Consider the following 23139-nt stretch of genomic DNA (forward strand, 5'->3'; position numbering starts at 1 on the left):
GAGAAGGAAAACGTAGAAGAAAAGAGACTGACGAAGACACCGTGGAAGCGGCGAAGAGAGGAAAGGAGCACAAGCCTGACACCGGTGTATAAAGTAGTGGACGAGGGAGGAAGGCAAAGTCCGGAGGTGAGCGAGGATTGAAAGAGGACGACTGCTCCTTGGCTCGTTTCTACGCGAGGAATGAGGATGAACGCGGGCCTGTAAGCGGGAACGCATAAGAAAAGGCAACAGGTGGATGGGGTTAGCGGCTTATCCGGCTAACGCCCCAAGTGATATCGCGGTAACTTCGACGTGACGCGAAAGGGGATGCACCATTCACTGTGCAAAGGTGCGTTCATGTTCCTTTGTATATCCCAACAATTTCCGAATCAACGTAAATTCCACTGCTTACCTATTCCGTTTCTTAATTGTACTATCTTTTCGATTACCTAATTTTAATTGATTTGATTGGTTTCTTGAATATTATCTACAAAAATTCGATAAAGAAAGAAAAATTGATGTTTAAAATACGAACGAAATTTAAATATCGTCGTCTCAATCGACGACAAATTTAACAGAATCAATGTACTCTTATGTATGTACCTAAGTTTCGCAGCTATAGTTTTAAAGATAGGAATTCAATGTTAAATCTGCATGAGAGAGAATTTTCTTTTCTTTGACTTAAGTAATTACTTAAATTACCCCTTGTCTTTCTATGCAGTTACTTACGTATGTATATATATAAATATATACTTACATATATTACATATAACTGATGTAACCATAAATTCTAGATTATCGTGGCTACCGATTTTATCCTTCGCAAGCGAAAATAACAATCTATAATTTGTGAGCGGAGCAAAGAATTCACAAATTATACCGAACAAATTCGTGGCTGTTTCTCTTGTTAATAAAAGAGGAAGTGCCTATCAATGTTAGTCCGAAAAAAGTTAAACGAATAATAAAAAGTAAACTCGGTTGTTGTATGCAAAATGCAACATCATCACGAATTAATGCCAGCATCGCAAACAACGGTTCGGCATCGTTTATCGGCGGATCAGCTTATCTACCGGGTGTAACAGAGATACGCGTCAACAACGTTTCCTGCTAGAGTGTTTCCCGTTAAGACGATAACCTTAATCGCCGACCAATGTAAAATGTTGGCTGGTCCTGTGACGATCAAAGGCCTCAGAAATTCCGTGAATTTATTTGCGGCTAGACTTGTGTCGCGTCTTTCTAACGAGCTTACGTAAGTTCGAACTAGAAATGGTCGGCCTACAATGTTTGGCAATTGAACATAGGTCCAGTTCGGAGTACTCCTTGCGTCAGCTTCAATAACCTTCTAAATTGATACATCTTCCTATCAGAAATTTTGCGATGTCTTTCGTGTTGAATCTTGCCGCTCGTGTTCTTCCACCATATCCGTAACGCGTAAATTATCCAGTATTCCACGCGTATTATTTTCTTGAAATTTTAACTTCTGTTCTTCTTATCCGGATAATTTTAGTAGGACTCCATTCCCATTTGCATTTGATCTGATAAAGTCTAAATGGTTCCTTTCTTTACGAATGCTGATTTCTATTCTTCATAACGTGCACCAGCATCGAACGAAATCCGAAACGGTGATCACGATTTATTTTATTTTTGCATACTATCTGTTATTTGAATTTGAATTTATATTTTTGTAACGCCGCTTCATGCGGATAATTCATTATACAAGAAAGCATCGCTAGATACGACCTTGTAATTTATTTATGACGGTGGCGTTTATTAAATTTAATTGTCTGGAGGTTTTCAAATTTGAAATTTAGGTATTGCTTAGAGCGGAAGATAGATTAAAATCGTATTAAGTAACTTGCTTTTGATCGTTAATTGATTAATTGGAACAATTTTAATTTGTATCATTTTGCACGAATTGTAGATTTCATGCATTTAAAACGTTCGATAGATAAAACATTTAATTCAGTTTCTAAATGATATGTTCCTTTTATCAATATAATCTTCTAGTATTTATTAACGAAAAAACCAGTTTACAAGTCGGTGACTCGCTGTAAACTGGTTTTCTACGTTTTAAATATTCTGCGTAAGCGTGTACAAGCTCAAAATCAGCGATCACATCTCATCTTTCAACTCCAATTTATAAGTAGCATTGGATGATTGACGAAAGCAATTTCGTAAAAGCAAAGCACTTAAAAAATGTCCTCCCGACAAGAGATTGAATAACACCGACCAATGTAATATCTGTTTTTATCCAATATCGATAGAATGGAATTAAATGTCTCTGTGGTTTACGTTAATCGTGCAACATTCTAATCGGGCTTATCGAAATATCAGATGGCCGATATCCACGTACAATAATTGGCCCTCTTCCCGCGGTAGATAATCCACGGATTGATGCTTCCACGACTACGTTACGTAAATTGCTCATTTCGCTACCAGATGTTCGCTGCCTTCTAGTCATTTCTAAAAAAAAAAAAAAAAAAAAAAAAGAAAGAAAGAATACTACGTGAAACAGGAAGAGTATCATTTCAGTCGTTCGCTGAACGAAATCAATAAAATCAAAACACGTGCTATGAGTGTATCAAAATTCTAAATATTCAAACTTTCCTATGTACTATTGAATTGGATTATTTACAATAATTTATTATGATTAATAACACGATAAGTAAGAGATATACGATCACGAAATATTATTATTTTCACGCAGAATTCTCCCTATTAAATGAAAATAACGAACGATATTTTATTTTCTATTTAAACCTTAAAAACGTCACACTTATTGTAATATACCTGTAACCTGTACCTGTAACGGATGTGATCGCATAAAATTGTATTACCACAGGAATACGTTGATTATTGTGTGTTGATTAGACATTTTTAACGGATCGCGATGTACCTGAGGAAACGTGATAAACGTTTCTTACAGAAATAAATCATCAATGTTACCATTTCTAGACAAATGACGTACGATGTAAGGCTAAGTATCAACACTTCTATAAATATTAATAAGATATTCATAGCGTGTTCGATGTTGAAGATAACTGAACAGAAAACTTGGGTGAGGAACTGTCAGGGAAAGGGACGAGAAAAGTTCTATGTGCATTTGATGTATCGGCTTCGGCGGCCGGATAGATGGATTACAATCATTCCGGTAGCTGGGGTGGTCAAATACCGTGACCATGCGTGCCTCGAACCTATCCTCGGACGTACATGTACGCACTTTCGAGTGCACACGTGGCCTCGGTGTTCGTACACGGTATACTCCTGCGCGCAATACGACAAGGACGCATCTTCAACTACCGGAATCTGCTTTTCACCACTGGAATTTTGGAACACCGAATATGTATTTCGGTTATCTTGAAAGCTACCAACTCTCGTTGGGTTACCATGTTAACAGAAAGCATACGATGTCCTTTAAATTACAAAACGTCGCGTCGTGCTGCCTGTGCAAGAAATTCATGATTTAAATATCACGTGTGGAATATTTATGTCATTTATTTTGCACAAGATTTTTTCTAATGAATTTAATCTAAGGAAAGGTCTGATTTAATGAATACCTTTACAATTCCATTTAATAACCTTTTGTTCTGATTATTGTTTGACGTACGTAATTATTATTTTATAACAATTTCTTTTTCAAAATGTTATTGTTCTTAATATTGCTCGATAGAAATTAAGATGAATAAAGCTTTTGGTTGAAACAATAAAAGCACGTTATGTTCGCCATCGAACATTATATAGTATACTACAGTTTCTGTCAGCAAATTTCGTAAAATATAAAAATATCTACCTATTCCGAAATCTTTCCTATGTTCTGCGCGTAAAATCTAATGTAACGATATATGATAATTTACGTTTGACGTACGTGACATTTATGTACCTAATACGTAACACTAATATTTATTACCAGGTACTTTGGTATTGACCAGTTGAGAAAAACTCGAAATTTATTTGCATACGAAACGAACTTGTCACTATGACGCGTAGGATTGCTTCCCCTACATTTTCCCCTCAATTTTTAAGAGCGGAAGGTAAATGCCTGTTACACTTCAGAGAATAGCAAGGGAGGGGCCGATTTGGATGTCCAACAAACCCCATATAATACTACCGAATCCCTCACGGAATATTGTTCTTGTGTTTGTTGAAGAAAAATATGGATTGCATTATGCGTAATCTTGACAAGGTGCAACACTCCTAAAAAAGGAAATCTCTCGATTCCCTGACAAATCGAAGTAACAGGCGTTACCGGATTATCTTTGATTTTGTCGTTTCTCACGCACCAAGTTTAGTCGCGTTTTTATACGTGCAGGTGCACTCAGAACTCGAACGACTGAGAAGAAATCCAAAGAATATTTTTCGAACTATTTCCTGCTCCATCTAATCTCTATCTACAAAGTGAAACACATTGAGAACACGCATTAGAAGTAACAGTTAGAAAAAGTATATGATTAGTACATGCATATGACGAGCGCATTGAACTTCCGTGTCTCGGAAATTTTCGGATATCCATTGACGTTACAATGATAAGATCGTTGCAGTATAAAAACAATAACATTCGTTGTCAGATTAAATATTATTTCACGAAGAATTTTGTTATCCTTAACGTTTATAAACAAAGTGGAACGTACCACGAAGACGATAGGGTTTTTTTTAAGACAGCAAGATGTTGGTACACCGAGATCGGAATAACGTTCGAATATCTAGGTCAGAAATAAAAATCAGAAGTTTCTGACGATCGAGAGATCGACTGGTCAATGGAGATGCGGTCTTATTGCATTGAATGCCAGAACGTGGACGTGGTCGTAGCACAGGAAGAAGGCAGGGGCACATCCGTATCGTGGTCAGAACCCGTGACCCCCCGTACGTACACGTGTAAACGTACGTATGGCCATCCACGCAACACATACGACCCGCGGTTTTACCAAGGATTATCTGACAACCCTTTCTACCATCTCTACCACCTTTAGCACCGCTCCGGTTGCCTTTCTGAAATTTTAGAGCGCCGAATCTATATACATACTTGACACTTTTGTCTACCTCACTCGACTTCTTCTGCTTAAGAGATTACTACGGAGGGCCATATATAACGATCTGGTTAACCAATATTATCTAAGTACATATGAAGTTTTTAATTCCATTTTCTGTAGCACTTGCTGTACTCGACATAATTCGTAATCGTCAAATTGAATCTTTTATTTTCCTCGACGCATTTCGTGGTACCCGTAATTGTTTCTTCGTAAATTATCTTATGTTCAATAATTTTAGAATAATCAGTAAATTGCAAGACAAGATAGCATTAAATCTTTTAATCGTCTTGAATTTATTAAAGGCAATATATAATTCATTGATTATCTGTTAAAAGAATTTGATGTTTCTAAATGTTGGAGATTATTCTCGGATTCAATTGAAGTTATTTCTTATTCATTTACCGCGGTATGATTTTTTAATAATTACTATCTCCGATGTGACACATATTCTAGGTAGGTATTATATTTTTGAGAACTGACCTGTTAATATTATAATCGGTGATTAACTTGCAATTTTCTTGGGATATGTTAAGACAACTAACTTGTACAACTAACTATTCAATTAACTTAACTACTTAACTCGTAATTATTGCCAGCTTATGATTAATATATCTATATAAATTCGTCTCGTGCATTATATAATAAAATTGATCTTTTATACTTTTTTATATCTATTTAATATAAAAATTGATATTTAAAATACTTTCTCTTGTATCCAAGTAAACTCGCTATTCTAAGATCTAACGAAAAGTGGCAAATTGATATCGGGGAATTAGCTTGGTGGCAAGTTGAAGTGCTCCGAGAGGGCAGAAATTGCTAGGGTGGCCAATTGGCTGTGTAATGTTAGAAGGGGTTACTTTTCAATGATGTTATTCACGGATGCCAAAATCGGGATATCACTTCTTCGATATGAATATCAGAAGCAAAAGGGATGTTTGAATAATCATTTGCTTTTAATTATTAACGATACATATATGATTTACCTGTACTTGATCTGTTTTCGTATTTGCAGCCATCCATGCCTCTACAAACGTGTCCATAGCGCTCTGAAAATCCATTCCCTCGTAAAGAGTTCCTCAATAATTATCCTGGGACTCGGAAGTCGCCGCCATTTTTTATTTTACACTGACATTTATTGCTTCGATTATTTTCACTGATTAATGTTTGTCCTTAGTTCATGAAATTTATTAACGAATAAGACCCAAAATCGCTACACCTTTTCGCTACTCACCATGCAAATACAAATTTTTTGTAAAGTCACAACCGCGTCTATTCATATTTCGAACGTCCTTAATTATTCTACGTCTCCTAATGTCAATTTTTTAACATACACAATACTATACACAAGATACACACTCTAATATAGGACATACACTTTGCTTCAAATCTCATTAACCGTAACTACGTACGTTCGATTATATCCTCATGGTAGAAGTTTTTTTTATCGCGACGTTATTGATCATTAAGAATACATTACATTATTATCATCAAATAGTAAAATTGATTTAATCACTGGATCAATAACGGCGTCGACCGCGCGCACATATGACTAGATTGAGAAAAAATGGTTTTGCACACACGTGTTTGCGGAATGATGCGACAGTATCTCGAAACTCAATGAAAACAGCGCATGTATGGAACGTGACTTTACACTAAGAATGTTAAACCGATCGAATATTAAATTTCAGTTTCTTTCGATACATACGATAGCATTTGATTTTTTGGAGCTAAAGTTCACTATACGTTCAAATAGAAACACTATGTCAATAAATAATATATACACTGGTAAAAATTGTTTGCAAAACACTCCAGGAATATTTCAGTCTTTAAAGAGAGTTTAAAACATGTACTGTTGGTTAAGTAAATTGCAAAAGTGTCACTAAATCAAATTGATTTTCGATCGGCCAATCGTATGACGTTTCAGTTGAAAATCGGTCTTGATCGATTAACTCTGATCAAGCTTGAAAAGCTTCAATGTCATCGTCAAAATCACTCCGAACGATCGATAACAGATTTAATCTTAAAACGGTCTCACAGTTATTAATCGTACGACATCGTCAATGAACACTATTCTCAGTCATGTTTTCAGAAACTTAACGTTGATTTTCATCGATCTTGAAAGAAAATCCATCTTCGGGACGAAATGTGGATCGAAAGATTTTCGTAATATGTATCTCGATCATGTTCTTTAAAAATCCCGATCTGAATGTGAACAGGTCGTGAATATTATACACGATGCTGAAAAAGAATACACGAACCGCGAGAATAACACGTTCGCATGGGACGGCGTTCGAGCCGCGACTGTGCGTGCCGAAGCGTCGCGGCGCTGGTTCTGCCCCTACGACGCCCTACCCGCCGTCGCTATTACCCCACCACCTCGCCAGCTACCATCGCCCACCGTCGAGCACTATCCTGGTCCTCACTTGGATGGTTCACCCTCAAACCCTCCGGAACTACCTTCCTCATCCGTGCAGTTTCTCCGCTTCTCTCTTTCCTCCTCTCCTCCTCTCCTCCCCCCTCCCCACTCTCTTTTTTCACTCCATCTTTCTTTCATTTTTTTCTTTTTCTCTCCTGTGATTCGTCATATCCTCTATCCTTGTCTTTTGCTCATCCGCACGATCTTACCCTTTTTTATCTTTCGTCGTCCTTTCATCTTCTTCTCTTTCAAGTTTTCGTTTAAAGTTTCCTGGTCTTTCGATTCTCTTTGCTTTTCTTTCCATGTCTCCTCTACTCTTTCCTGCTTCACCTTATTCACCCCTTTCACCTTGTGTCTACTTATATCTGCTTTTCTCTTTCTCTTTCCCCCCTGATGTTGTTAGTTTCCTTTCTTTCTCTTCTGATCCCTCCTCTCCTCATTCCGTCTCTCTCCTTCGCTATAATTCGACTCCCACTTCTCTGGTCCGGGAGCTAGTTTTCCCATATACCCCGCTCTTCTTAGCTGTACCACTTTCTGTCCGGGGGTGTGTCTAGAGATAAGATGCACGTACACCGTTGCACCTGTGTACCTGCAACACGCTGTGCGAAGCATCTCGTCGTGGGCATCGCAGACCAGGGGCTGGAAGACGGAGAATTAAGATCTCTTACGCAGATTTCGATCCTGCCCCTTCTAACTTGTTTCCTCGGCTATGGGTTTGTTCTCCTGCGCTAAGGCGTTTCTCATCTTTCTGTATTCATACAGTTGCGTCAGTTTTCTTTGCCTTTTATTCACGTTCTGCTTCGGCAAAAACATTTCGCGGAAAGAGTTTAAGCTTGACATACTTTTTGATATTGGCTGTGAATTTTCTAATAATAGCAACTTCTTAATATCCGGGGAAATTCAAATGCAGCAAGATAAAAAGAAACGTACAATGAAATATTTACGTACGATAGAATATTTATTTATATACGCTCTTTATTTTCAACTTCAGAATAAACAAGTATTTTGATATTTCTGTCGAGACGAGCATGTCTCAATGTTTCTCTTAAAAATTGTTTTATCTATAATTTTAATCTTACTTTCAACGTTCATGTATCGTAATATTAATGTTATTTTTAACCGACAAAATTATAGAAATACTTTATAAAGGAGTGCTTTTCTTTTTATTATATTATTTAATTGTGTATACGAATCTATAAACTGATTTATATTATTTTCAGACAAACTAAAAGTATATAATATCTCATACATAAATAATGTATTATATTTCTGTCGTAATAAATCGAGGGAAATACTTCGTAGCGCTTATTATAATTAATGTCACTGTTTTAATAATGAACCAAATTTAACTAAGAAGTATTCGTTTAGAAAATTTAATTATTTATAGAATGGAAAATTCTCAGTGTAAAACCAAATTATAAAGGATAGAATATACTGATTGTATTTGTAATATCTACACATTATTATTATGTATTCCTTGATAAAAGTCCTCTTCTATGTTTTATATTTTATACACAATATAGAATATAGAAATTACTTAGTAAATAGGCAGTATGAATTAAACTTATAGTATACAATACTAACTACTAAGTAACAGTTAATAGCCAAGATATTGATGCGATTCTAAACTCCCAATTAAAAGAAAATGCTTTAGTATTTTTAATGGTATTTACAGTTCATGATTTCAAGTTCAGAGAATTTTGTAAGTTGAGTTTGACAGTAAAAGTACAGCAACGTTTAAAGATCTGTATAGCTGAAAAATCTTATATTAAAAAATTAAATTTTGTTGCTCATATTGTGGTTTTATAATGCGGTTAAATTATTATGATAAATCTATCATGATAAGCCAATATGGAACTAATTTTCAATTTAACAATAACAGTACAAACGTATGTAAGCATTAAGGAATAGTTTAAAATTGACGTTAATGGATAATTTTAGTTTTATATGAAATTTAACAGAACTGAATTCATATTTAACTCATATCACGTATATTTCATAATCTCACTGCCTTTTAATCAACAGATAACGAATTATAAAAATAATAATTTATACTATACCTATAAAATACAAAATGAGTGTCGCTAAATGCAATTTAGATAAAATTTTGATGTTTATCCATGAATAAGCATAATACCTCTATTTATGAAAAATAAATGATATATTAATATTGTTCATCTCGAAGTGGGTGTTTAAAATGTTAAAGAACATAAATGGATATCGAAATATATTATCAGCGACAGAATTCGCTCAATTGAAGTTCTCTCACAAAAATTATAATGGTACATGATTATTTCTAGCGTTAAAATGTGATAACACGTTATTCGTTCGATAATTCCTTTGAAATTATCGCATCATTTAAACTCTTTACATTTTTGTATAAAATAATCCTATAGATTTTATTCATTTGATTTAGTCGAGTAACTAATATTGGCTTTTCGCTATTCCGATATGTTCGTATTAATTCGCGTCAATAAAATCTCTATTTTGATAAAATTTTATAATTTACCAAATCATATTTGAGTGTAAGAACAAAGATAACGTTAGATCAAAGGGGCTAACACTCAAGGGACATACATCATGGACGATACTTGCGTTGATTTTGGCTTCAGATTATACGATTCGAGAGAATTAATTTGTAGCAAGCATAAGCGACGACGAATAAGTAATAACGTTATTCGTGGCTAACATATCTGTGAAATTTCGGTGCTTCTCGCTGTTCTTGCATATTCTCCTACACGAACATAAATTGTTACATTCGTATATGACTCATATATGGTTTCACATACACGCAATTCAAGTAGAAATGTTCATTGAGTTTCGCACATAAAGACATTGCGAATAATATAACGAAATAAGATAACAAATAGACTTGTGTGTGAAAAACACTGGAAATTAATGAATGAATAATGGAATGCGTTTTCAATAGAATGACCGTCAGAAAAATTAAAACATTTATCATTGTATCAAAGGTGTATGAAAATAAGGGTCTTAGCGCAATGTGCAAGTATCTTTCGCAATTAATTCTGAATTAATCCATAAAAATGAAAACAGGGTATCAATTACTGAACACAGAAATTAAGACCAAATAAAGACCAAAAGATAACTGAAAATCTATTTTTAAAAAATCTCGGAACGAGTTTCGTTATGATTGTTCAACATTTGTAACAGATTACATGGAATAATAGATTGCTTATATCTACCGCGACGTTCCGTATCAGTTCCGGTTTCCGGTGCATCGACTATAATAATGATCACCGTTTAAAATATTTTAAGTATACCGTTTCTTTTTTTTTTTTTTACTATTTAAATTCGGTGTTATTTCTGCTTTCATTTATAAAGTTGTCCCATTTATCAAATGACGCGTTGAATGCGCACATCGGGATACATACTTTATATTCAGTTAAATGAAACAGCAAAAGTCGTTTAACCCAGATTGCGAGAGAAGTTATTGATATCGATATACGATATTCGATTTATGCGAATGAAGAAAAAGTTCATCAGTCAGATCGGTCAGCTTAATCTCGGCCAAGCTCCGATCGCGCCACGGTATTAGAATAGATAATCTCGGGATTAAGGGGAGTGCTCGCCTGTTAATCCATTATTCACGTAACATCTGCCATTCAACGTTCCATGCTATTTCAACGGTGTTTTCATTGTTTCTCTTTTCCTTCTTGCCACTCCAGTTTACTTTCAACTTAACGGAATTACCTGTTAAAACTTCATACGAATAAAAATATAGTATTTAAAATATTCGATCGATAATTACAGTGATAATCTGTGCTTGAACACGCAGGATGAAGTTCTTCGGTGTAGATATTTTCGATTCGTTGAAATTTTATGCTTTTTGTTATTGCGAAATATAGACACGCAGTTACGTATTTCAGGTCGAAATAAGATAATGGAAACGCGTTGTGAATTTGTCTGTATACGTAGTATGGTCTCGTGTATCTTACCACATGTTGGCTGAAGCCAGCCGAAAATCTTCCAGGCAAATTCCTGGTGACAGATTGAGGAAATCAGGAGATTTCATTCAGTGATACAACATTCTACACTTTTCAAATCCAATTCCATACGTCAATCAGGTAAGCTGAAATAAAAGCTGGATTTTCGTATCAAGAAAATGCTTAATCTACGGTATTTTTCACTGGAAATCGATATTCTCAATAATTTGTCATTGTTTTTGATTAACTTGAAAATATTAGCTAGTTGCTATGAACAAGTAACGATAGAATGCACTTGCTCAAGGCATCATAAGAAAATGCTATCACGATTAAAAAAGATTTTGGTATTATTAAACTTTGTCGTTTAAATACGTAGTTTGAAAAAAAAATGAGAGTACCTCCGATTGTATTGTACTCTAGTCGTACAGCAGAGCCGAGAATTTATGTTTGAGAAATTTTCTTTTCATCTAGTTCAATCATTTTTTAAAAGAATACCTCTTTTACCTAAACTTTCTTTCGCACTCTGATTTCTCGTTAACGGAAAAATTATATCAGCTACGCAATTTTATCTTACTTTTCCTTATTTCAGTTAAATTGGATCGTTTACTGATTTTTTTAGCATTATTGAAACAATTTGTCCATTAAAGCCATATATTTTTCAAATTATCCAGAGAATACATCCTTGCGATATAGAGAATTTCTTCATATTTCTTTTAGTACTGATAAACAATGTGGAATAAAACGATTAATATAATTATCTTATGACCAACGTATTCGATGATTTCTCATTCTAAGCAGAATACTGTTTAAAAGAAATCGTGTTTATCATGTATCGAATATGCGAATATTGTTTCTTTATACAGTTTCCTGAACATTGCTTTAAGCGCAAACAATTTTACCTTCAAACAAAGAAACGACTCTCCTTTTTTTTTAATGAAATGCATCTTAAAAGGTGCAAATTTTCCTTCGATCTTTTCCAGTGACGTTTAACGATTAATTGTATTTTAGACGCTCGCTTAAAATCGAGATGCCGTTTACAGATTCAAGGGTAGAAAATTCTTTTTTCTATCGACAGTATAATTTCACTATATGTAGCCGGAAAAGCGCCGGTGACATTTAAATAGCACGATCACCAATAAATTTCTAGCGAAACGTAAAAGAACGAATTCGCTCGCTGCCAATTTCGAATCCAGTTTCGCGACGCTTTTCCCTATATTACTATTTCCCATGGTAACCCAGCGCTCCTTATCGCAACGGTGAAGCCAATAAAGCATCTACGAGGCTTTACCTCAAACTTCTCCAACCCCTGCCTGAACGATGCACTCTTCCGACCAGCCATCCCCATGCAAACGACACACACGTGCACACGAACGGGTACAAACTAACCAGTCTGGCCGTATATAGATTGAGCGTCTTCCTTGTAAAAGGAGCAAGGACCGGTAGCGAGGTAATGATTGCATCCGCGGATGCCACGGATGCAATCTGTGTGCAAAGCGGACCGAAGTTGAAACTCGAAGGGTGGAGACCGGAGAAAGAGGAGGTCGGGGAAGGGAAACGAGGAGAAATAGAAGGAAGAGAGACGGCATGATGGGGGAGGCGAGGAAGATGAGGACGAGGAGGAGGAGGTGGAGGAAAGGAAACGAAAAAACGAGAAGCAGGGGATGGATCACGGATGGAAGGACTACGGTTCCCGTTTAACCGTGGAGGGGTTACCGGTCGAAGCCTCGCCGGTGACACGGCTGGTCCGACTATTTTCCAGGATCGCCACGGTGGGTGGTAAAGCTACGCCGGCGGGGCGTGTTCCACGAAGCTTGCAGGCGGAGCTTTTGCGACTCACGCCTTCCAGCACCAAGAGAGTAGCTTTCCCTTCGAACCGGCAACCCGTCCCTCTCATCCCTCTGAGCGGAGGATAGTTCCTCTTGGAAGCCACCCCTGATACGACGCGACGCGAAGCGCCGCTCTTTCCTCTTGGAGTTTTTCCAAACCGGCAAGCTTTCCCCTTTCCTCGGCTCTCTTTTCCTATACTCGTCAAACTCTGCATCCGTGTACCGGCGGATATACACGCTTGTACGCGTGTTTGGACACACGCTATCGCTGGAAAAAGTGGAAAAAAATAGAAGCTTGCCCGTTTGCTCGAGGAAATCTGACTTTTTAGGAGCAACGGAGGGGCTGTTAGGTGGAGCCAAGCGAACCACGGAGGACAACTAAAGCGAGGGTAACGTATGCCCGGGGCTAATTTGTCGAAGCTTACCAAGAAAATTACGAGCGTTCTGCGCGATGCATGCCAATATCCGCGAGGGCGAGGTCGTTTAGCACACTCCATCCTGTATTTTTCATCCTCCTGTAACTTTTCTCGGAACGTTTAACGAAGAAACCGCGGAAGCTGGTAGGGATAAACAGCGCTTTTAATTTACCGATAGACTCTTAATACGCTGGTTCGAAGTAGCTTTCACATTGATGAATCGCATATACATACGAATATTGGTTCTCTTCGAAGATTTATATACGTATATTACGAAATATTATTTAAAACAGTTCAACCGGATATTTTATTTCTCAAATTTTGTAGTGGTAGTCACTGGATCTGTCGTTGATAATGAAAACAAAAGGAAATGAACTTTTCGTCCGGAAAAGTGAAAATTTCTTATGTTTATCTTCTGAAATATAGCAGTTCGTAAATCTGCGTAACTGCACAAAAGTTTCTCCAAGGCCTTACGTACTCGTTTACTCAAGAGAGATAGTTGGAAAGTAAATGCGAGAAATAGGAGACGATAATCAAAATATCGACATTAATTTAAATTCGATAAAAAATTCACCTACAAGTAGAGAATCGCGTATTTAAACAACAAAAAAGCAGAAAAAGGGGAAATATAAGAAATACATAGCCAAAGTATCGAAGCGTTCATTGATTTACTTTCTCTCTCATTCAATTACCAGGATTGGCAATAAAATGGAAGTAGCCGTCGAATTTAAATTTCGTAGTCGATGCTCGAGACGCGTAAGCGATAAAGAAGAACTGGTTAGAATAATATCTGAAATAAGAAAAGAAATATACAGTTCTTTTCAGAAGTACGTACGCGATATGCCGCGAAATCTGTCGAGCATGTGGTCTGGATGCGTTAAGGTACAAATTGAAAACCATTTAGCAAATCTCCCCCATCGTTCGAAGTGTTAATAAATTCTGGTTTACGAGGGTCGGAGGGGTTACGTTATGGATCTACGAGCGTCGGTGCGTTAACTCACATAAAAGCGGTCGCGTTTCCGCGCGTGTAAAAAGGATCTCCTGCCGGAACAGAACGCCATGGGAGCCCGCGAAAAATATTTCGTGTCATCGGTACGGATCTTTTTGCCGCTCCATCGAGCGTAATCGTCCTTTTCCTATGTGACTGTGCTGTCGCACGAACCTAAGGGGTGCAGTTTCTTTAACGCTAATATATTTGAGAACGTTATTAGATAGATCGAAGGAACTGCATCGAAATGTAAATAATAAGAATAGTTTAGCGTAACAAAATAATTGGAATAAACAATTTGGTTGGTTCATGAGACTGATACAAGGATTTATTAATTATTAGTGAACAAGGAATAACTTCGTTACTTTCACCAGTGTACTTGGTAGATTAATAATAATTAGAAGCAGCGTTTACTACGTTTCATATGGAGTCATCAGTTTGTGAATATTTATCAAAAATATATTAATGATATATGTTAATTAATTTTGTAATTAAAATACACCTTGTTGAAAATAAGCAAGAGTCTGGACACATTTTAAGTATCTGTGGAGTATACATATAATTGTATTACTCGAACAACGTTTGTATATCATAGAATCGTGCATTGTATATATTTAGTTAATTTTTATTGCGTATGTACTATAAATCTAAATATTACCGGAATGTATAATATCGTTACAGAAGATTAATATAATAAATTTTATATGAAAATGTAAAGATAGAGCATGATGAGCACTAAATATGGGTAATAATTATAATAAAAGAATTAAATCTCTTTCAGGCTTAATTATTCCTTTTAATCCGGAATTCACAAAATAACCGTATAATTTATATCATAACCGGACATTTTAAAGAATCACTAGCTACGTTATAATCGATGAAAGCAATAACACACGTGAAAAATAAATATACAAACGTAATCATATCTATGTGATACCTATAAGCGATTTTATTATTAATGTAATAATATACAGAATATGTAAAAGCAGCACAAAAATTATATTTATTGATCTAAAGATTATATTCTTATATCAAAATTGCTTCTATAAATTAGTTTGATCGATCTCAAATCTCTTCCAAATAAAATCCTAACTTGAGGTAATTTACAGATAAACAATAATAGTTGACGATCAATACGAATATAATTGCTACGCATTAACATTACAATTATCGTCGAACAAAAATACTTCTCGATTTTTTATTTTTAAGATTTGTTAAAATCTCTCTACGAATCAACAACGAGGCTGCTAATGAATTACGATAGTTTTTCCCAGCATAACTATAAATTCGATCTAAATGTAATCAGCTTCCATGCTCTTTCCTTGAGTTCCTTTATCTCCTTGTCGGCCTGAAATGATACTGAATTTAATACAGCTTCATTCAATAAACTCCCATATACATACTCATCTTCGTGTCACCAAATTCTAACTCGACATAGAGTTGTACATCGTAATCCTCTGACTATGTCGAGCAGGTCCTTTGAGGGTGAAAACGTTACCAGCAGCACGAACGAGAAGATGGAGTAAACGAGAGAGAAACAGAGAGAAAGGAAGCGGAGATGGGTAGATATATTCGTAGTTTGTCAGAAATCTGTAGGTATAATACACCGTAATAGGAAAGAGGAGATTCACCCTCGTTGCATACGACTATCGGGAAAGTATAATATTATCTGGAAAATGTACGAATACGTGAAACGGAAACATCATGCGATAGACTGAGGGAGCGGAGGATGCGCGATCGCCTCAAAGGCTAATATGAGGTTTTGAAATTTGGATTAGGTTTGGAACAGTGGAAGGGACATACTTGCTACAGGACACCGACGATGTCCCTTTTACGACATTGAGGTGCGTAGTTTGGAAGAGATTTGGGGGTGTAAATCTAGTGAATGGGGTTTACTCGTGTGGTATTCGACATCAAGCTGCTTAAGCGATAACTGTAGACTAATCGGAGCTGGGAAAGTTCGAGAAATTGCGAGAAAGGGGTGAAGATGCTATAGCCTTTTAGAAAATTTCCAAATTTTAAACGAATCGTTTATGTTTATTTTTGTGGCAACCAAGATAACGACAACGATAACAAACGTTCTCGTAACCGAGCGATTAATGAAAGCAATTACTATGAATTTTTATTATTATAACAAAAGGGTAGGTCATATAAGTTTTAACGAGAAACAAAAAAATTGTGTTCCTTCAGTTTAAGATAAAATTATCGATCATATAGCTGGATTCGTAAAGTTTGCGTCGAAGTATTCATATAAAGACTAATTTTCCCTCTAAAATATAACAGAATTTCACTCTAAATGAAATGTCATTCATATAAAATATCAAGGATATAATTTGGTGATCCTAACAACGTAAGTATAGCTCGCGTATAAATTTCCTATAAGTGACAGCATTAACCACGAGAAGGGAAGCGCGGAATCGGTAATTCAAATTCGAAAAGATAATGTCCCGTTGGTATAACGTATATTTCGCGGTACCTGCGCCTAGTTAGGCAAGTTCGCTTCCGAAACCTCGTCTCTAACCCCCTCAACGGCGTGGACGTAAGGCGATGTAGACGCGGCTTCTCTCCCGCTACTCGACCGTGGATGCGTTATATATCACGAAGAAAACTTTCAGCATAGATAACCTACTTGAGGAGTTAGCCCGCGTACATGCAAATTTCTGAATTATTATGCCGCGACGAGTATATTATGCGAGCTAGTTCCCATCCCTTTCGCGGCGCTCGCGCTTTCGTGGCCTGTTCGTTTCACCCCCTCCCGAACATCACCCTTCCGCGTTTCTGCTACGCTCAACCGGCTGCACTTATCTACCGTTTCGCCACTCTTCAAGATCGTTCTTTCTAATTAATCTAACAAGGCTAGGTGCGCGAAAACGCCGAAGGAAATCTTCGAATTACGTAGTTGTAATAACTGTTTGATATTTGTTGGCGAAGAATAAGTTATATGATTTGCCAATCCGATTCGAGATGTATTTAAAAAACGATATCAACCTTTTCAATCAAAATGGGAATATGATCGTGTCCTCAAACGGAAACACTTCTAGCATGGAGTTTGAATTTTGTCTTAAAACGAATACAGCGATGATTCGTCGTAGAAGAATGCGTTATATAGGATCATCATACAGTAAAGTATTTGGCATTTTTTTTAGTGTCACTGACGTCAAATTTACGATACTTATTTATACTTTTATACGATTACTTATTTAAAAGCTACGTGTCATTACGTAATTATGGCAATAGTAGGTGTTTTTTCGTCCAGTCGCGGGGAGACGCGATCGCGTTGAAGCGCGTCAACGGGAGTCGTAAATTCCCGTTACGATTATAACAATCGACACCACGAACAGGTCGATCCCCTTATTTCTTGTGGGATAATAGGGGTGTTTGTTGTGTAATAAAACTGTAATCAACAGTTTTATAAGATTTCTATTTTCAACAATTTATTACACTTATTATTGCGCCGTGTCGGAAGATATATTTGATAATTGTATACTTGCTAGTTGTTTCGTATAAGCAAAAAGTAGATTAAGTTAATGTCGCGTAGACCGTAGCGAGGCCTAAGTTTGCAGCAACAGTAGATGACTATGTCGAGATTGAAAGAACAGTAGGTGACTGCTCTAAGGATAAGACCGTTGACTTGACTACACGAAGATTGGAAGAACAGCAGTAGACCCGACTCGTACTATTAAGGAGGAAAGCTCGGTGTGGGTGTGCCTTTTTGAACTAAGAACGCGGATTCGTTGTTCACACTTTTCGGTAGAAAAGTGAGGGTGAAAGTCTCCTGCAGATGTTGCTCATGGGCGTCCTTGTTCATGGGAAAATCCGCTATTTCGCTAGACAAACACCCGCTTTCTCCGTAATTGGTAAGAGCGTGCAATAAATATAAGGAATGTTTTAAGGACCGTCCGTAAATACTTATATGAATAGAGACGAAGCTAAAAAGATTCGGTTTATGGTGTTTCCTTAAGTTTATTGCGGGTCAGTGTAACGATGTGTGGGCCTTGGCGGCCAGACCATGAGGGACGTCGCACGGACCATCTCACGCAACGTAACAGTAGGTGTCTTGTAAATATTTACTACCCACCCCATCAGAATTTAATTCTTATCGTTATTCCTATTATTCGTATAGAAATAAATGGTAGAAATAAGAGCGGAAATATATAATAAACTAGGGAGAAATATTTAATAAATATTTATTTGCTAAAGATGACTAAGGTAGACTTTTCGAGGAAGAATGAAATAGATGTTAGAAAAATTAAGTTTTTTGTAATATTGTGGCAATAGCTAAATCATATATCTCTTACGTTTATTCAGTCGAAAAGCGCATATCGTAACAGATATCGCTAGTACCTGCCTACTACTATCGATATCTACTGTATTACATTAAGAATGAAATTATTTTTTCACAAGTTAATTATGCAATAAGAGGAACTAAATGCGAGATGACTCAACAGTGAAATGAAATTGATTCTTTCTCCATAATTTTTCCATTTCGATATAGGGTATGAGTAACACTTCTGTAACAACAAACGATCGAAGATGAAGAAGTTCGAAAGAAGACTGGATGCGCAACACTTTCTCCGGTTAATTGCGTTAATTGTTCCGGAGCAATATCAAGCGGTAATTAAGGCTGCGACGGCTAATTAAGTTCCAAGCAGAGACATCCGTCCGAGCACTATCACCCCTCAACCCCTACAACGCGATAGGACACAAAGCTACGGACTAACTGAATTTTCTTGAGCAACCAGGCGTCCATCAAAGATCCCAGTACTGGAAGACCTCGTAAGGGCTTTCGAAGGGCATAACCCTTAGAATTTGGTTTTCTACAATTTACCACTGTCAGAAAGTGTTAGCTCCATTTATCGAAAGGTAAGCGACATGTAATCGAATAGAAAGGAAAACGAATTTACCAATAAAGTAAATATATAAAGAATTTCCCCGTGCACAGTTTTCCATATCTCTAAAAATCTTTTATATATAATTGGTATTTCCAATAATAAAAGTCTGTTCAAAATGTAATTAACGTTAAATGATTTCGGAAATACCTTCTCGGAGTTAGCAACGCTGAAAGAAAAAAAGAAAATTTAATCTATGCTTCCCATGTGTCCATAAAAAAGGTTCATATGGAACTCGAATTTCGTAACGAAGTCAAGTTTAATCCCATTACCATTGTCGGACAAAGAAAAAAATTTCAAAAAAGTTGTCACGGTAGGAAAAAGGGTTACGTGTGTTTATTCACATCGATGAAATTTATTCTCCTCCCTGAGCATCCGTGACCTATAGCTAAACGCATCTAGTCTGTATACTGGGTGTACGCGATAAGTAATTCACTTATAACTCTATTGAGTTAACCCTTGCTTCTGCAGTGCCTCCATTTAGTCTCTGAACCCCCTGTTTCGATGGTACTTCTGCTCTTCTACCTTCCTACCCCCCCCCCCATTCTCGACTACCTCTGAGTCAATTGGTTTTCGCGATATTAAAACCGTCGAACTGAACTTCTATTCTGTACACTCTGAATATCTGCAGATCGCTAAAACAACGTGACCGAAGATCGAATATCTCGTGTTCAATCTTATATCCTGTGAATTAGTTAAGATACGAGGAAACTGTAACGATGAATTTCTGTTACTACCAGTTTGTAATCATTGTTATTTACAGTGTTTGTTATCCATTGAACAATTCATGAATGAATATCGAAAATTCTGTGTCATTCTGCGATATCATCATGAATATTGTAATAATCGTGAGATATTGCTACGGATTTTGTTAGTAACTCATTGAAAAATTTGAACCAGTTGCGAGATTTCACTTGTGATTAGCCTGTAAACTAGAGAAATCTTTCAGGTTCACAATTTCTTGGTTGTAATAATTCTTAATTTCCAAAAGTAAATTATACCATATATTTATGTGCATCCGCTATGATTAAAATCAACATAGTTGAAATTGATCTGTCTTCACTGATTTTTCATTTCGCAATTATAGAAGCTCTAAATGGCGATCCGGTTAACAGGTTAATTGAGATTAACAATAAAAAAGTTAATAATTTACACTGATCGTGAGATTAATTTCTTTCCATGATAGTTGCAAGTATTAAATCGCTTTGCATTCGAAAATATGATACTCGATATCCGATTAATTAAACGTATAAGCTATAGAGACAATGAGGAAGAAGGGGAGCAGAGGGAAAGGTAAACTTAAGATAGAGAAGGATTGGGGAGAGAGAATGATAACAGGACAGAGCAAAAGGTTAGGTCATATTGCGGATAGGCAAAGTAAGTATCTACCTCGTCGAAACGTCGGTGTAAGACCACTTAGGGCAAGGGTTCGTCTCTTTGGGAAAGCTTATGGCGGGCCCTCAAAGTGGCCATTACGAGCCGATGGTTGGTCCATGGATGGTCTGTAGAAATCGACGGTCAGTATCGTCTCTTCCCTCTTCCATCCCTTACCACCAACTTCTTCCTATCTCCTCTATCTTGCTCTCTTCCGGTACCATTTACCGGCCAAGTTGTCCAATTAGGTGTGTCAAGAGGTATCGAATAATTATAGCAGTTTACGTTGGTTGGTGTTCCTATGAAACACTATCAGATCATAGAACAGGAATTATTTGCTTGCAAAAATCGGACCATACCGATCAGGGTAAAGTCACGCGTTTATATGTCAAAATCAATCTTTCTAAATTTTTCAATAAATGGTTTCTGAAATATTACTCGTTTCCAGAAGGAGCAATAACTAAAGAAGGAATAACACGTGAATATAAAAGTTCTATCAGTTTTACGTACTAAAGATATAACAAGTGTTTTTAACAGTTTTAAATATTCTCTCTGTGTTTATATGCTGTTTATTTCATTCTGCGACTCTTTTCCACCTACTATACTTCTCATCTGATTATATATGTGTATAATATATATGTAATATATATAATAACTCTGGCAAAGAACTGCTGGTTCCTAGAGTCTGTGAAATCACCAATGCCCGTTTGTTTTGTTCCTCGTTTGTAAATGATCCGCTTCATTGTAGTTGATCTTCAAACAAAATACCCATAAAACGAAAACAAATAAACCATCCTTTATAATTTCTTCATTTATAATTTCACTACCATACTTGCGATAAATATTTTGTACAAATTTTTGTACTATGCAGTTAGTTTTCTTAAATTCATATGGCATGCAACGACGTGTACGAACTTTAATCTATGCAACTTTGAATTTTAACATTTTCCCACTTCAATCGTTGATATAAAATAAATAAATTCATCATTTTTTTATATATTCTTAAAGTAGGGTACCCAAAGTTATTACGTAGTTTTCATTTAAATTTATCATAATTTATTTACAAAATCAATGTTAGCGATAATGCAGCAGCCGAGCCAATTTTTGCATTCACCTGACACATAAATCTGCGTCGAATAGAGAAGAGAAGAATTTTTGCTTCTTAAACTATAATATTAGTAGAAGTTGATATTTATTTTACGATCAATTTCTAACTTAGAATTTCTTTTCTGTATTCCTCAGATTATTTAGTTTGTATCCAGTTTGTACGAAAGGAAGGAAAATTATCATCGTGTTTTTTAACGATAAGTTAATTACATACGTAGCTAGATATTAATTTTTGTAATTGAACCATAGTCTGAAACATTTGTATGACAGCTTTTGTTAGTTTCATATCTGGTCTAGGGTCTAGGTCACTTGCAGCGACATTTCCGAAGAGTTCGACAACTCATTGTCAACTATCTATACTAACGTTTGACAGTTATTCGATAGTTTCCGCCTTAAGTAACATCCTTTCAGTAACGTTTAATGTATCAGCGCTGCTATAACCTAGAAAGTAAATCTTATGTTATTTCCTTATTAACGAATTAACAAACGTTTCTACGTATACGTATTTAAAGAAAGTTAATCGGCATTGTCGTATTTCACAAGTACGACTGGGCGAAGATTACATTGGTAATGGATATCTTCATACTCATCACATGTATCGCGTTATTTCGGAAATTAAACTTTCCCACGAGGAATGTTTCATAGAAATTAATTTTCTTCAGATTAAGAGAATCATTAACCAAATGTAATATCGTGGAAAATAAATCTTTTCCGTGGATCGAAACAGTTTTGGAGGAAAGCTTGTAGTAACGGCGAAGGGTATCTCAGCCGGCGGAAAGACACGTTTAAAGAATTAAAGTATCTAATGCGAAAGAAAGGTCTTCGAAGCCGCCGTTTGAAAGCGAAGCATTGTCTGCTTAAGCCTGGCATTCAGTGGCCTCTTTCTCTCTTTCTCTCTCTCTCTCTTTCTTCTCGAGTATAAATTGCGAAAGGTAAGATAGTACGCAGGCTGGAGCCGGTGGAGGGAGAAATAAGAAATTAAGAGAGAGTCTTAGAAGAGAATAAAGCTAAGAATTAAGGCGGCAGAGAGGCTTGGCGGAGAGGAGTGGAAGAATCAGGGGAAGAGCGGAGAGAAAGAAAGCAGGAAGAACGAGAGAAGACGGAACGAACTGAAACCGCCGCTGGCGCTCGCTTTCGAGCTTAAGTCCTTCCAGAGATTCTTACTCGCGCGTC

The 23139-nt window shown here is 36.4% G+C and overlaps 2 protein-coding genes across 4 annotated transcripts in view; both read right to left on the bottom strand.

The window, feature by feature from the left end:
- LOC139986416 (probable hydroxyacid-oxoacid transhydrogenase, mitochondrial) overlaps window positions 1-4315 on the bottom strand; it is a 163021-nt gene extending 158706 nt beyond the window's left edge. The window contains exon 1 of the mRNA XM_072001734.1: window positions 4308-4315. The gene's annotated coding sequence lies outside the window, so the exon portion shown is untranslated. The remainder of the gene's footprint in view (window positions 1-4307) is intronic.
- Window positions 1-7324, bottom strand: part of Dve (SATB1_N and homeodomain domain-containing protein dve) — a 58459-nt gene extending 51135 nt beyond the window's left edge. For 2 of the 3 annotated variants that reach the window (XM_072001730.1, XM_072001729.1), the window contains exons 1-2: window positions 5990-7324; window positions 2333-2442 (exon numbers count right to left, since the gene is read on the bottom strand). In XM_072001730.1, the coding sequence (XP_071857831.1) occupies window positions 2333-2442; window positions 5990-6026 (147 nt within the window). In that variant the 5' untranslated portion in view covers window positions 6027-7324. The remainder of the gene's footprint in view (window positions 1-2332; window positions 2443-5989) is intronic. The other variant, XM_072001731.1, reaches the window with a different exon arrangement.
- Between the last annotated feature and the right edge of the window lie 15815 nt (window positions 7325-23139).

Source organism: Bombus fervidus, chromosome 4, assembly GCF_041682495.2.
Source record: "Bombus fervidus isolate BK054 chromosome 4, iyBomFerv1, whole genome shotgun sequence".
NCBI classification, from domain to species: Eukaryota; Metazoa; Arthropoda; class Insecta; order Hymenoptera; family Apidae; genus Bombus; species Bombus fervidus.